General features: G+C 35.8%; 1 protein-coding gene across 2 annotated transcripts in view; it reads right to left on the bottom strand.

Annotated features, from left to right (window-relative positions):
• Positions 1-624: 624 nt before the first annotated feature.
• Positions 625-16,381, bottom strand: part of Epc2 (enhancer of polycomb homolog 2) — a 120,780-nt gene continuing 105,023 nt past the window's right edge. Inside the window, exons 9-14 of one of the 2 annotated variants that reach the window (XM_004636648.2) lie at positions 15,731-15,876; positions 15,256-15,587; positions 6,275-6,411; positions 4,269-4,428; positions 3,100-3,433; positions 625-1,883 (exon numbers count right to left, since the gene is read on the bottom strand). In XM_004636648.2, the coding sequence (XP_004636705.1) occupies positions 1,811-1,883; positions 3,100-3,433; positions 4,269-4,428; positions 6,275-6,411; positions 15,256-15,587; positions 15,731-15,876 (1,182 nt within the window). In that variant the 3' untranslated portion in view covers positions 625-1,810. The remainder of the gene's footprint in view (positions 1,884-3,099; positions 3,434-4,268; positions 4,429-6,274; positions 6,412-15,255; positions 15,588-15,730; positions 15,877-16,381) is intronic. The other variant, XM_023721403.1, reaches the window with a different exon arrangement.

Below are 16,381 nucleotides of genomic sequence, written 5' to 3'. Positions count from 1 at the left end.
TTTCCTTTATATATAATCAGCAATGAGTAACTCCAGAGGTAGTATGGTAGAAATGAGCATGGATCCTATCAGGTCACAACCAATGAGGAAATTAAATTTGTTTTTTTCTATGGTTTTGACCATAAGCTGCTTTACACATTTAGGACCTGAATAAAAACCACTCTCAGCAGAAATCTTGGCCCACTGATTCAACTGACACGTCAATTTACAACTTTCAGGACTGCAGATATAAAAAGTATAAAATTATGTTAAGTTTGAAATGGTTTTATAATTGTATTCATTAAAAATATTTACATTTCCCAGTACTTACTTGACAAAACCCCCTTGCAATATAATTCTACTCTAAACTCTTATTTATAAAAAGAGGCTCATTTATGAGATTTCAGTGACCGCTATACTGCAAATTACATTCTGTAAAATATTTTAAGAACTTTCCATATCAAAGGTAGTTTATATTGGATTATCTGAAACCCAATAGTGCCCACAGATGAGCTTCTTAAATTCTTTTCATTAATGCTTGGAAAGCACGGTGAAAATGAAAAGTGCTGTTAAGTGCTATCAATTCCCTTAAATTTTCACTTAAACTGTGTGCACATTGTGAAATAAACACATATGCAGCATGTCCATGTTTTGATATGTATTTTTTATTTCCCTGCAGTTTTCACTTATCAAGAACAAGTAACAGGGAAAGTTGTCTGAACTAGTGCATAAACAAACATTCTGAAACACCACTACACGTATCTAATTTACAAGAACCGTATAAAAAAAGTCACTAAAACACTACACTATGAAGGTGTCCAACACTTACAGTCAGACTTTTCCAACCCGTTACTTGCCTTGTAGCCACAGGAAAACTCTCCAAAATTGAAAAGACAATCTTGCCACAACCCTCCCCCCTCCCAACACCTGGGATGGCTCGATATCTAGACTTCCAATAATTATTGCAATGATATAATGCAATACATACCTGGTAAATATCATTTATGTGGTGTGTTACAGTTTTAAAGCCAGTTAAAATGCAGTCTTCAGATAAAATGTAATCCTTGAAAAATTTTCATATCTGCACAGTTTAAATGTGCTAGACACATAATTTTTCCTAGTCCATTTTTTCTGTGTAATTTTTTTATAAACTGGTATTATAAATAGAAATATACATTCAAAATATATGGAAAAGTGAGTTACTACATTAAATTTGCATGTATCGATCCATCCCTTTCCCCTGCACAGTAATAGAAAATACTATTTTGCCTTGAACTTCATATTTGACAGTGAAATGCCACTAAATTATTTACCAAAAAGTCCATCTAGTCAAATTGTGAAACAAAATGAACCAAGTGAAAACTTTACAGTTCCTTTAGAAAAAAATTACAAGAATTTCATTTCCTAGCTATGAATCTTTAACTTTTTAGACACAAAGTTGGATTTATTTTTACAAGATACAAAATGTAAACATGGCAAAATAAATAGTTAAAACAAGTGATGCAGGATCCCATTTCATGCTCATGATCCCATTAAAGAATTATTTTTTAAAATCCATTCAGTTGCAAATTCAAGTGCAAAAGCATGATGATGAATATCTACTATTCAAGTAACAGAAATAATATTGATGATACAAATAAACTATTTTACAAGGTAGTGATTTTCCCAATTTTACAAAATATACATCATATATGGATTTAACATCCAATATACTGTAGTCCATTTAGGTCCACTGTTACGCTCTGTGATCCACAGAGTGTCGCCTTTTGCATTCAGCTGGAATATGAATGACTGCACACCATCCACACAGGTCAAAGCCACATGTTTTAGGTTATGTCACTTCCATAGCTACTGTTGTCTCTGCTATTCCATTTAAACCCAATCTTTCTGGTTCATGGTTCTCTCTATAACAAGGCAAAGAGTAAAATAAATATTAATACTCTCTAGAACATATTACCATTAGTATTTATAGATGACAATTGTATGTAACTCCAACTAAACATGATTTCATGAGATCCTTCCCCATTTTTATCAATTTTCAGAAAGGAATGAGGAAGCTATTTTGAGTTCATCTTTCAGATAGGAATGAAGTTTTCTTCAGGTAAAAAGTTTCATTAATTTCTAATTTGCTGATTGTAAGTAGGAAAGAAAATAACTTTCTTTATTAGAAATTAACGACCAATTATCTATGCAATACAGAACAGGGGAATCCAAGATTTTTACAATAAATGGAGAATATACCACTCAAAGAGAATTATTATTAGGAGTACAATATTGCTTAAACTACCTCATATTAGAGTTTAACTCTCTAGGCTTAAGGTCACACACCACACAAATCAAATGTTTCTGATTTAGTATTCTCCTTGCATTAGTGTCACTGAAAGGAATGAACTCACTCTGAGATACAGTAACAGATTTTGTTAACTCTAGAATTTTCTCAGTTTTATTAACATATACGTACAATAATTTTACTTTCTTTTTTGGTGTAAGTCAAAAGAAACACAAATTTTGATAGAATGATTTTTTTTGGGGGGGGGCACCCAGGATGCCTTCAGGGCAAGTCTGGTTTGGCTTGAGGATAACGGTATCGAAACTACAGCATCCTGAGCCTGACTGCTTTGTTCAGTAGGCACTTAAACACCTGAGCTAATGGGCAGGCCCCCACAAATTTTGATTTGAAACCAAAGCTGTGCACAGAACCAGTAACAATTCTAATCTTCAAAAGGAATGCTCAGGGCCAGGGAGATACCTCAGTAGAATAAGCGCTTGCCTGGCAAGTGCAAGGGCCTGAGTTTAATCCCTGGTTCTGCCAAAAAAAGAAAGGACTGCTCAAAGCACAAACAGTAACACAAGAATATCTGAAGCTTCTAAACTATATGCTCATCAATCTGCCATTTGATATTTTCTTGGTTACTTTTATTTTTAAACAATTCTGGCTGGGATTTAAGCATCCTACTAGAACTTCAAACAAACAACTGAAGTTACAGGGCCTCATCTTCAAGATCTGTTCAAAACAAAGTCTGTTAATGGACACTGCTTAAACAGTAAAAGTATGGGCCTTTTCCTCCCACTGGATGGCCAGCACAAAGGGAGGGAATGATATTTGAAATACACACACACCTTGCTATGCTGCTGATGGCACTACTGGGAGTAACCTTTGGCACTCTGTCCATACTGGCAGCAACTGTGGCAAGTTTTAAGGCTGTTGGCGATGGTGCTGAAGTCCGTGTATTGATATGCACATTGACCGGAGAAACAACACTGACGTTATTGAGGTGCACTGCATTTGTCAGGCAGGAATTGTTCATGGGAAGTGTTTGAGGACTGCTTGTGCACAATGCTGGGATTAAGTGGTTTGTAGTAGTGTGGCCAACTGTCCTTACAAGTTGTACAGCTGAAATCCCTGGGCTGGATGATAAAGCCATATTGGTGGAATATAATGTTTTAGAAGTTCCTGAAAGAAAAAAAAAAGTATATTCTGTTAGTGTCATAGGACATTAAAAAAATTCTTTAAAAACCAGGAGTTCAATAAAGACACGAGCAAACATTCACATTCTAATAGAATACCAAGTTAACTTTCTACCTAACAGCCTGTCCAAAGAGAGCTGATGATCAGCAAGTTTAAGGGACTCACTAGTTACAACACCAAGAATACCCTCTTGCTATGGTCTGCATAAAAAGGCTTTGCAGAGTATTCTGCTGCCTCTATTTGTGGCAACCTTGGAGGAAAGTACAACAGTACAGATGGAAACAATAGCAAAGCTTCTCTAAGAATTTACAGATAAATGAACATCAGTAAGCATCAGGATCATGGGTATGGCAAAACTGGAAAATCCTAGAGTGTGAGAGGCAGTAGAAGGAACAGCAAGTCTTTGAGGCCTATGGTAGTAAAAACATACAGGATCTCTGATCAACAGTATCTCATAAAGAATTGTCAGAGAAAATATGCCTACTAATATATACATATAAGTGGGAAAGTAAACCTAACTGAAACTTGTTTAACAGATGGTCCTGGGTTATACTTTTAATCAGTGCATAGATTTTCTAAAATATAAGGCAACCTACAGTCTACAAATGAAGCCAGGAATGGTGGAGTGTTCCCACAGGTAGGTATATCCAGTGTATGGGAGAAAACAGTGAATTCCAGAAAAATAACCACATCTTTCCAAAGGTATTCTAAAGAGAATGGACTGCTTCTTATACACTTTTTCACATGGAGATATCAAACCAAGTTCAACTGACTCACAACTTCAAGCTAGTAAAGTACAATGTGGAAACAGTAGTCATACCTGAAGGCTGGACAACGCCATTTATGTTGTTGTGGCCGGGGTTCTGTTCCTTGGCTCCGTCACCGCGACTTGGAACAGGTGCACTGACCACTGCAGATGCAGCAAAGTGGGCACTGGCTGAGTCAAGTGTTTTAGACATGCAGTCAGAGGTGCTTGAGCCCTACAAAATGGACAAAGTCAAATCTCTCAATTTTGCAGATACAGGTTCACAAAAATTTTAAGGAATGGGGTGAACCCAAGAGGTACTGCCTTTTTAATCTTGAATTGTCACAAGTGTTTGAGATTAAGGAATCTAGGATTTCATATTATTAAAAACTAGCAAAAACTATTTCTGAGAAAGAACCAGCTATTAAAATCCCCAAACCTTTACTGTTCTATTAATTTTGTAATAGTGTTAATAATTTTTTCCCATAATTTTATTGATAAACAAATAGCAATGAGACAGTTTCAAATCAAATTGGTAGGACAGTTTCAATAATTAACACATTGCATACATTCCTCCCAGTGGTTAATTGCTGTACAAGATTCGGACATGATATCCTATCTACAAACATCATTAGAACAAATCACTCTATTCATTAAGAGAATGTAACTATGTATCTATCCTAACCACTTTGAATACACAGATACAAAATGGACATTCATCTGTATACCCTTCTTTTGTTAAGTTCCGTTATTTGAATATTATAGGTGTGTTAACTCAGCAAAATAATCCAAGAGTTCATTAGTCCATAATAGTGTTAACAATTTAAAAAATGTTTCAAGCTAGGTATGAGGGAATAAATGAATCACAGACATAACTAACAGTCATTTTTGTCATAATGAAAAAAACTGTCTTTTTCTTTCCCTAACCTTTTCCGTAGGCTAAACATAACAGATTCACCAAAAACAAACACAGGTAAGTTAAGAGACCACTCCTTGATTCTGTGTAAAACTGGTTAACTGTTACTTAGATCAATAGCTCTCTGGTCTGTTAGGCAGCCCCAGGCCTACTTGGAGGTCACAGGGTTGACAAGGTCCAGGGCCCCTGAAATTTTCATGGTGTTGGACTCAGAATCTTTAAGGGTGATGTACTGACCCTTTCACAATGAGCTGAACCACAATGGGCAGATCCTGGCCTAAGAGCTAACAACGAAACTAAGGTGACTTGTTATTACCTTTGAAGCACTTTTAGAATTATGCACCAAGAAGACTTAATACAAAGTTTATGCTTTTTAGGTGGGTCAACTTTGAAACAATTTTTAATTTCTTTTTTTTTGGGTGGAACCGGGGATTGAACTCAGCCCTTGTGCTTGCCAGGCACTCGCTTATTCTACTAAGCCATCTCCCTGGCCCCCTAGTTTTATTCTTAATGGCCTAAAATAACAGAAATTTCTTATACAGTTCTGGAGACTAGAACTGTATATTCAGTCTTAAAAGGTTCTCATATCAGAGTATGGCAGTCCATTCCTATGGTTTCATTAAGTATTTTAATCTTAATGTTGTCTATGAACAACTTCCCATAGTAACATTTTTTTTCTATAAAAATGTGATTCGCAAAAGCAAGGAGCTATAATGCTTAGATCTATTGCATAATTCACACAATTATTTATGATCCTACTTGGCATACCTACACGCTACACAATACTTAACCCTAAACCCTCCTATCACCCCACTATTTTTGGCTTTAGTACTGTTTTTGAAATATTCAGAGATTAGTTAACAAACTAGTCACTTAAAATCATATAAATTTATTAAACATAAATTTGGGTTAGATTTTTCTGTTGTTTTTTATTTTATTTTTTGTGATACTGGGGATCAAACTTTGCACCTTGTGCTTGCCAGGCAGGCACTTATTCTGGCTTATATTCTTAAAGAATGGTAATCAAGTTATTTTCTGTGATTTGACTGGAATAATTACAAACTTACCAAAACAGAGAGAGAGAGAGAGAGAGAGAGAGAGAGAGAGAGAGAGAGAGAGAGAGAGAGAGAGAGAGAAGAGCACCGTAATCAAAAGACAGGTTTACCTGTGCTTTTGGATGTGTCTGTTGCGAGGAATGCTGAGATTGCTGTTTCTGCTGAAGCTGAGCAAGCTGCTGCCTTTGCATTTGAACTAACTGCTGTTGATGTGTCTGAAACTGTTCTTCTGTGATGCCCCCTGTTACTGATGAAGGATAAATAAGTTTGTTTTAAAGTATTTTTAGTAACATGAGAATATGATGTTCACTTATTCTACAACTAAATCACAATATACACCAGGGAGGAAAAAAGCCTAAGGTATGGCATATGCCGATTATATCCATGACTGCCTTGATATCACATCCTACATATGTCCTATATGTAGTTTTTATTGTGTAACAGTTCTACCATGAGGATATTCAGATTCAGTGTCTTTTAGATTGCTCTTCATTATCTACAGTATGATGGCTATATAATAAGACAAAATCAAATTTGTTAATATAAATAATGATAGCTAAGTTATAGCTGGCTTTCATATGACACTGAAGTGAAAACACTTGTCCTTTGATTGTAAATCAGAGTAGAGAACAAAGATGTTCATCTAACATAACTATAAGCCATAGTTAAGCTAAAAGACTCAATCAATGCTTAAAATAAAACCAATCTACCAAAACATACGCTGGTAACCAGAAAAACTTTCTGAAAATTACATATACAATATATCTTTAGGGGTAATCAATTATGCTCTGATCAAAAAGAAGTCTTAAATAAAACAAGATGTTTTCTTAATTGATTCAAATTATCAGCCACTAAAAATCATAGTAATCATTTTTCTCAAAGAAACAAAATTTAATTCATTGACATTTAATTAGATTACTGACAAACTGATTTGGGGGACACAGAGCTATTTCCGTAGAGATCAGTACTTTTCTTCAACATAAGGGAATGAACTCAGGGCCTTGCCAATAACAGCTCCATTACTGAACTACATTTCCCAGCCCTCTTTCTTGTGATAATTTCCTTTTTTTTTTTTTTTTTTTTTTTTTTTTTTTTTGCGGAACTGGGGATTGAACTCATGCTCTTGCGCCTGCCAGGGAAGTGCTTATTCCACTGAGCCATCTCCCCGGCCCCTCCCAGCCCTCTTTCTAAGGTTGTTAATAGACCTGTGATCCTACTGCCTCAATCTCTGAAGCAACTAAGATTACTATGTCCAGTAAAATTTGTACAGTTTTAGAGTTATGAAATATTAAATCATATCAGTCATTCTACACCATCCCCGCCCTGTATTGGGAGACTGAAGCCAGAGCCTCATGGTGCTCTACCAGTGAGACACATCCGCAGTTCTTCTGATTGCTTTCTTTCTTCTGTATTTAAATCAACAAGTATTTACTCTCTACTATGGTACAGTGTTGTATCAAGAGTTACAGTAAAAACAGTGAAAAATAAACTAAGAAGGCCCTTGCTATATAAAAAGTCTTATAGTATAACTGGAAAGAACAGGAAATACATGTAATAGATCAATCCTCTCAGCTAAAGACAAAATTGGGTCACATTTAGGAAAATGGATGCAACTAGAGACCATAATGTTAAATGAAATAAATCAAGAAATATGTGCTTAAATATTATAGGCTTTTCTTATATGAGAAACCCAAATTGTAAAGAACAAAACAGAAGATAGATACTAGGAGGGCCAGGGAGATGGTTCAGTAGAATAAGTGCTTCCCTGGCAAGTACAAGGGTCTGAGTTCAATCCCTGGTTCCACAAAAAAAAAAAAAAAAAAAAAAAAAGAAGATGGATAATAGGAAGTAGGGAGAGAAAGCCTTCTCAAATGGGAAGGGGATCAAGAGCTGGAGGAAGGAGGGACAGAAGAGAAGGAAAAGAGATGACAAAAGGAACTAAGGTGTGCTGCGTACATGCATTACCAATTCAACACAAGGAATACAAATATTATGTTCTAAAACAAAAATACCAGCAAGTTTCACATGCATTTGAGTGATCTAGTCAACAGGATCTACATGGGTTTATATTACAGACTATACTCAAAATCTAGGTCAATTATTCCTCCCAAAGATTTTATTTAGTAGGATCAAAAATGAAAAATTTAAAATAATTTTTTATGGTAAGTGAGATACACTGTAAGTCATGCCTAGTGAAAGTCTATTTTCTATCTTTTTTTTGGGGGGGGGGCCAGAACTGGGGATTGAACTCAGGCTCTTGCACTTGCCAGGAAGCGCTTATCCTACTGAGCTATCTCCCCAGCCCCTATTTTCTATCTTTAAAATCAAATGAAAATGCAAAATATTCATGAATTTCCAGATGTTTGAAAACCACAGGGAGGAGACAAACAGCTTACTACACACAAAGGCAGGAAGAAAAACCTTATAAATAAAACTCTTAAATGAGCCGAGGTGACCATTTCAAAAGAAATGGACTTCGAATCTAGTATTCATAAAGTCCTTAAATCCAGTACTCTTTGCCCAGGGCTGAACTTCATGTACTTTTGGAAAGGTGAGACTCATAGTCACTAACTTTGCAGAATAGGCTCAATAAAGAGAACAGCTATTTTAAAGTGGAAATGAAAATGAAAAGCTTTTTTCTTTTGAAAATCCTGTAAGACAGTTGATAAAATCTTACTAACTCATAATAAAACACAGGCTGAGTATTACTAGCTGGAAATCCTCCAAATACAAAACTTCCTGACCACACAACACAGTTTTAGACTTCAGAGCATTTTGAATTTTGGATTTTTAGATTAGGAATGCTCAATCAGTAAAATGCACACCAATATTCCAAAATCTTGCACTCAGTAATCTGAAAAACTTCTGATCATTTTAGATCTAAAGGACACAATACATATGTATCAAAATTATTCAAATGAACAAATTACATTTTTAAAATAAAATACTTGGGGCCAGGGAGATGGCTCAGTGGAATAAACGCTTCCCAGGCAAGCGCAAGGGCCTGAGTTCAATCCCTGGTTCTGCCAAAAAAACCACAACGAAACAAAAAACCAAAAATACTTTAGGGGTTGTAGTTCATGGCTAACACAGTATTGCTAACTAGATGATCACCTATTTGATCTAGCTTGTTGAGACCATTCATTTGTCCAGAAATTTATCCTTTTCTCCTCACAGAAACTTATAAAATCTCAACCAGGTTTCAATTCAAATTATTCAGATTAATGATTTGTTTCTCAATCATTTTAAAATTTAAGCAGATTTAGACACAAATATCTCATCTTTGATCCCCTTTCTGGTTGAAAATCATGGACACAAAATTCTATAGTGTAGATATCCTTTAAAAACTGCATTTACGGGGGCCCAGCCCTAGCTCAGTTCTTGGGGCCGGGGAGATGGCTCAGTGGAATAAGCGCTTACCTGGCAAGCGCAAGGCCCTGAGTTCAATCCCCGGTTCTGCAAAAAAAAAAAAAAAAAAAACCTGCATTTACTTTTTAAAAAATCTTCCTCCAATCTTCAACTTAAAACATTATTATATCCATTCTTGACATTTAGATCTTTTCTTTACTACTAAGATGTTTTGTATTTGAAACAACTTGATGTTTTTCATCCACAACTTTCTAGATCACTATTTAGCATTTCTTTGACTCTCTAGTAAAAACAGCAAACAATTATCATGACCAAAAAATTAGAACACATACAAACACCCTTTTTAACTTGTTCACCATTTTTAGGGTAAAGGGAAACTGATAAAGTTTTATGGCACAAATGCAATAATGAACTACCATTTTCAATAATGGTAAAAGATAAAAATGTGATTAAAAAGCACTCTCTCTACTAATTCGTTTTCCTTTCATAAGTTACTGAAATACTTTTTTTTGAGGAAAAGGGTGGGTTTAAAAATTAATTTTAATGAGAAAGAAATCACAGAGACATTTTCAAAACAGGTTAGTAGGACAGTTATAATTAATACACTGCATATTGTAGTCTTCATAGTAGTTATTCAAAGTACAAGATACAGACATGATATATTGTCTGAACACTGTTAGTACAAATCTTTCTTCTCTTCGAACTAAGAGAAAGTAGCTATCAACGACTGTTGGAAAATACCTGTTCTCTGTTATGTCTAAGAGTTTTATATTCAGACAGAGAGTGATGTTGAGCTCAACTGCCTCTGTTATAAAGTAATAACATTAAGCTTTTCTTCTGGATGGCTAACAATTTAAGTGTGCAGACTAAAAGTTAGAGAAATAGAAAGGCTACAAGGATGACCCATATTTTGGCCCTAGCTCTTCAAGGTCTATAAGGACTCAGGACATAAGAGAACCCGTACTGTAACATCCTGTAACTCAGTGGTGTCCCAAATCTTCTGTTCAAGGAGATTAAGGGGGCCACAGAGGAAAGTGACTGACGATGTAGAGTGTGTCTAAGGAGTCACCTAGAGAGAAAAACCTTCTCTCAGGCTTTCAGAGAGTGAACTAGTCAAGCAATGGCCGTGACTCATCCAGATGGCTGACACTGTCAAAAGATTTACAAGGTGTTGTACATGGTTTCAGGGTAAATCCTGAGGGGATATGACTGACCATGTCAGATACAAAAGTTACATTTTTAGTTATATAGGTCTTGCTTTAACTTGGTCTTAACCATCCAGCAGAAAAGTATAACCATGAAGTATAAAAAGCTATATTAATATGCTGAGCTGTAAAAGACTCAAGTCAACAACTTCTGACATTGCCAGGTCTGCTGATAACCCACTGCTATCATGGACTGACGATTGGACTACATTGGGTTATTTTGCTGAATTAAGCACCTACAATATTGAATGGCAATGGAACACCCCATTTCTGACAACACAAAACAAAAAAGGGGATATAAATGACGGACCATTTGTACCGAAATACTTTTTTTTTTAAATTAATTTATTTTATTTTATTTATTTATTTTTGTGTGTGTGTGACCAGCTCAGCCCACCTGGGGGCGGGGCTGGCTGGCATGTGGTGCTGGGGGATTGAACCGCAGTCCCTGTGCTTTGCTAAGCTTGTTCTAAGTAGGTGCTTTAGACCACTGAGCCATCTCACCAGCCCCCCGAAATACTTTCTTAAGAGACTTTTTCTTACACTGACTCTATTTTTTTCTCCCCATAGTACTGGGGACTTAACTCAGGACCTTGTGCTTGCCAGGCAAACACTTATTCTACTGAGCCATATCCCTGGCCCTTACACTGACTCTAAATTATCAAGAAACATACATATCACTGTGGGAGGCTAGGCCAGGAGGATCAAAAGTCTGAGCCCAATCTGCCAACTTAGCAATTTAGCTAGACCCTGTCACAAAAATAAAATAGAAAGGGATGGGAATGTAACACAGTGTGAACATCCTGAGTTCATTTCCTAGTACCCCCACCAAAAAAGGGCATCTATTAAAAAATATTAAAAGGTCAGTTACAGTGAAAAAAAATCTATTTAGAATGAGACAGGGGGTAGGCACCCAGCCAGTTTGACATAAAGCAAAGTGGAGATGCATAAAAAGAAACCCTTTCTGTTTCTCTTGCTCAAAGCCAAGTCAAATTCTTTTTACTAGTTGATGCCCAATATGGGAGGAGTGGGGCTTGCTAGCTTAAAAGAAAATTCCCCTCAAACTGCCAAGTCCTGTATATTTATTTATTTTTAAAATTTATTGTATTTGGTACAGGGTCTCACTACACAGCTCAGACTGGTAATAATCTTCCTGTCTTAGCCTCCCCAGTGCTCAAATTGCAGAGGTGTGCCACTATGCGTGGTTTTTGTGGCTGGTTCAGCACATCTGGGCTCCAGGTGCTGGCATGACATGCAGTGCCGGGGATCAAACCTGGGTCTTTGTGCACTTAAGAATGCCAAGCTATCTCCCTAGCCCCAGACATATAAATTTAAGAGCGACCATAAACATTACTGTCTTGTGAAGGTAGCAACATTTCTCTAGATAGATGGGAAGTAAGAAGTTTTATTAAATGTTCTGGGATAACACATTCTAATAGATTGGTATACTTCTCAGAGAATTTTCCTTTTTATCTGTCCAGATATGTTGTGCTATGCATAAGTATCATACTTGTACTTGTAGACACTGTGCACATATAACCCACAATCTGTTTTCCATGAAAACTTCTACCTAACCTTTCTGGCTAACGCCTATGTATCTGATTCATTATCCATCTTAGATTCAACAATCTGCTTCTTTTTTTTAAAATGTATTTGTACAGGGTCTTACTACGCAGCTCAGACTGGTAGTGATCCTCCTGTTTTCAGCCTCCCCAGTGCTGGGATCTCGTGTGTGCACCAACACACCTGGACTCAGTTGCCAGCTAAGTATGCCTGGGGCTGGGCCGGCGTAGCATGTAGTGCTGGGGATCACCCTGCGCTTGCCTAAGCAGGCTCTTAGTTTGCTGAGCTATCTCGCCAGCCCTAACAGTCTGCTTTTAACTTTTATTACAGCATTTTTCAAACTGGGCTAAGATGGTATTGTTCTTGGGGTGGGCAAGAATTTTTCAAACATTGTTCTAAATCAAATTTTCATGCTTTAATAAAGTATCTAATAATCAAATGAGTATTTTTTTCGGGGGGACTTCATCTATCAGGACTTTTTTTAAAAAAATTTTTTAACAAATGCTTTACCACAGTGTTTTATTATTATTTTTTAAGGACAGATTCTGAAAGTTAGGGGTTGAGAGAAGAGGGGGATTCTATTTCAAATCTCTATGCATAATGGGGAGCCAGGTGACTCTGGGTTTCTATAAACCACTATGCTATTCTCAAGACAAGCAAGTAATCCAGGAAAATTGACATTACCTTTCCTGTAACAGCTATAGGCAATCTGACAAACAGACTATATGAATAGAGTATGGGAAGGGAAGGAATACAGAACAAAATGGATGTGATAATGAGAACAGACTAAAGATCCACTTCAACTTCTGACACCCAAGCTAAATAGTTAAAATTAATAGCTCTTTATTTTCCTTAGTAGTCAAACTGAAGTTCTTTTAATTCCTTAGGTGCGAATTTTTTTCCTAACATTTAGAAGCACATCAATCCAAATACTAAATCCTTGGATCTTAGTTATAACAGTTTTGGATTTACATTAAGACAGGCGACAAAAAAACTATGCTAATTTGCAAATGCATCTGTCAAAACCAAGGTTAAATGTAAACTAATCAGGCCTTCAAGTCTAAACAAAGTACTCAATTGTCCTTTTTATTCATTCAGCAAATCTTTCTTATTTCTACTAAGAATTTTTCAATTAACAAAACACATTTAACAAACATATTTCTGGCTTAAGACGAAAACCCTAGCTTTAGTCTATGACATGCATTTTCATATATCTATACATATCCATTTAAAGGTTGCAATGGAAAACTAGATGTTTGCATGATTTAAAGTTGGAATATCACTTCTCCAAATTAGTTTTTTCCTAAACAAACTTACATAAGGAAAATTACATCACATTATATATACAGAAAAAATATATTCCTACCCTTCCCTTATTGATTCTCATGCTAATATTGCACACTTGTGCCAGAGGTGGTGGTACATGCCTATAATCCCAAAACTTTGAGAACGAAGCAGGAGACCCTTGCAAGTTTGAACTGTTGCTGGGTAATTTCGAGACTGAGTAACACCCTGCCTCAAACTAAAAAGAGGGACTAGGAATATAGTTCAGTGTGAAGGCCCTGGGTTCATTCTCTAGTACTAAAGAAGAAAAAAAAATTGCAAGCTGGTGACATAAGTTCCATTAAGACATATATGCATGTGTAAGGCAATTTTTTAAATACTTATTTCACATTGATGTATGGTGGTGCCAGACTTATCGAGATGACTATTTGTGAACTATTTAAATTACATTGAAGATTAATACAATTTTGCATTCATAATACTATGACATATAAAACACATACACATTTTCTACCAAAAGGTCAAGTTAAATCCAGAGTTTTATCTGGAATGTATAATAGAAAGCTGACCAAGTTGAGAACACACAGAGTGAAATCACATTAAGCGGCACACATTGGTAGAGAAAAAAAAAAAATCAGCCTATGGTCAAATATAATCAAAATGCATTATTATATTTCTGAACTCTTTTTGGCAAAAATTGTTTTGAGTAATGTTCAGTACTGGAATTTCCATTTAGTTAAATAATGTGAACTGTATCCTGGAAACTGAATGAAAAAAGACCTAACCTAGTATTTATTTATCAACTTCCTACAGTCTTCAGATTATTAAGAACTCTGGGACTCAAGTCATTAAGTATTTGTCCATTTCAGTTTCAAAAGTTCATCAAACTTTACAGATGCATGAACTTTAGGTGAGATGCCATTTTTTAACCTATACTTGTTTAGAAATGATATTCCAATTCATAATCATTCACATACTGCTTTCATGCTGCCCTTAGATTATCATAATACTGTATAGTACTATCTCATTTTTGTGTGTTTTGTTTGCTTTGTTCAAGACTTCATTTTAGGGCGGGGGAGATGGCTCAGTAGAATAAGCACTTGCCTGGCAAGTGCAAGGGCCTGAGTTCAATCCCCAGTTCCACCAAAAACAAAACAAAACAAAACAAAACAAAACAAAACAAAACAAAACAAAACAAAACAAAACAAAACAACAAAAACCAAAAAACCAAACAAAAAACAAAAGATTTCATTTTATATGTTACCTTTACTGAAATGTAAACATTGTTTCTTAAGGATACCATTGGAAGCTTTCTTTCAGAAAAGTGTTTTTAGGAGACTTCCTGTAAATAGTAGTAATTGTCTTGACAATTGGACTCACTAGTTGAGAGTCAAATTTCCCATTACAACCTTTAGGTAAATACATGAAGTTGAAAAATAGGTAATCCAGTAAGTTAAAAAGACTGAATTCAATTGTGACTTTTTTTTTTTAAACCAGCAATTGAACTCTTGCACTTGCCAGGCAGGTGCTTTTGCCACTGAGCTTAGATTCAAATTCCCTTCCTGAGTGAGGCTAGGAAAATAAAAAATCTCCAAAATTTACTGAGTATCTGATGAATAACGACAAGGTGAAAAGACTGGCAGGATGAACTCTCAATAGTGAAAGCTTACCTGATATGCCATTCTTGCTGGTGTTCAATAAAGCTACAGATGCTGCAGAAACTCTTTTATTGTTCACAGTCTGCCCTGGTTTTCTTGAGGTACATTCTTCACTATCACTGTCCAGTAAATTTAGTAGCCTTGGTTGGAAACACTGCAGTCGACATGATCTGATATTGCTTAATATTTCAGAAAGAGACAGTCTATTTTCACAAGGTTTACTGGAAGCATTGGTCCGAGAGAGAGCAGAAAAGTCTATAGTTTGGGAAGGGCTTTTCAGCATTTCAGGATCTATTTGTTTTAGAAGTGGGTCGTGTTCTGTGGATATTCGGTCCATTATGACTCTGAAAAGCAACATAAAACCAAATATTAACTGGGTTGTGTTCTCTGGATATTCGGTCCATTATGACTCTGAAAAGTAACATAAAACCAAATATTAACTGGAAGAGCTTAAGCGTTTTCTATTTTCTGTCTTCAAAGAGCTTACCTTCCACCTCTGCCAATTCGCCTCCTTGCAAACCCTATACATCTTCTTGGGACTGTAAGTGTTGTAAGGCAATGCCTATACCTCAACTTATCCAAATCTGCCAATTCTGAATTTTCACATGTGTGGTTAACTTGGTCCAAACGAGGCTGCAAAGACAAAAGAAATAACTTATGGAGGAAATCTGAAATGAAGAAAAGACAAACCATTATAAAAATTAAGTATAGCACTAAGAGGTTAAGAATCTAAATGAAAAATAGCAAAACTAGGGCTTAAATGTTATTTACCAAGTTAGAACATATATAACTGCATCAAAAATTTACTGACACAAATTACTCAAATGGAAGTTGATAAATACAAATACATTTAGCATGTTATATTTTTTCCCACTAAAATTTTAACATTTATCATGGAGTTGGTACATGTACATAATTATAATTCTTTGTTTTTTGGCCCCATCACTCTCTGCCTATTTCTTCCAACTCTGTTCAGTTTCCATTGCAAAAGCTCTATTTTCATTGTCTTTCCTATAATTCTTTTCTTTTTGTTTTATCCTCCTTTCCTCCTTTTCCTTCCCTTCATCTCTTATTTCCCCACCCATTTGAAAAAGATCTCTACAACCTATGTCTTTTATTTTATTCTCTCTCTCTCTCT

This window comes from Octodon degus, unplaced genomic scaffold, assembly GCF_000260255.1.
Source record: "Octodon degus isolate 3935 unplaced genomic scaffold, OctDeg1.0 scaffold00082, whole genome shotgun sequence".
Taxonomy (NCBI): Eukaryota; Metazoa; Chordata; class Mammalia; order Rodentia; family Octodontidae; genus Octodon; species Octodon degus.
Note: the sequence above shows the minus strand (reverse complement) of the source record. Positions and strands in the feature narration are given on the sequence as shown.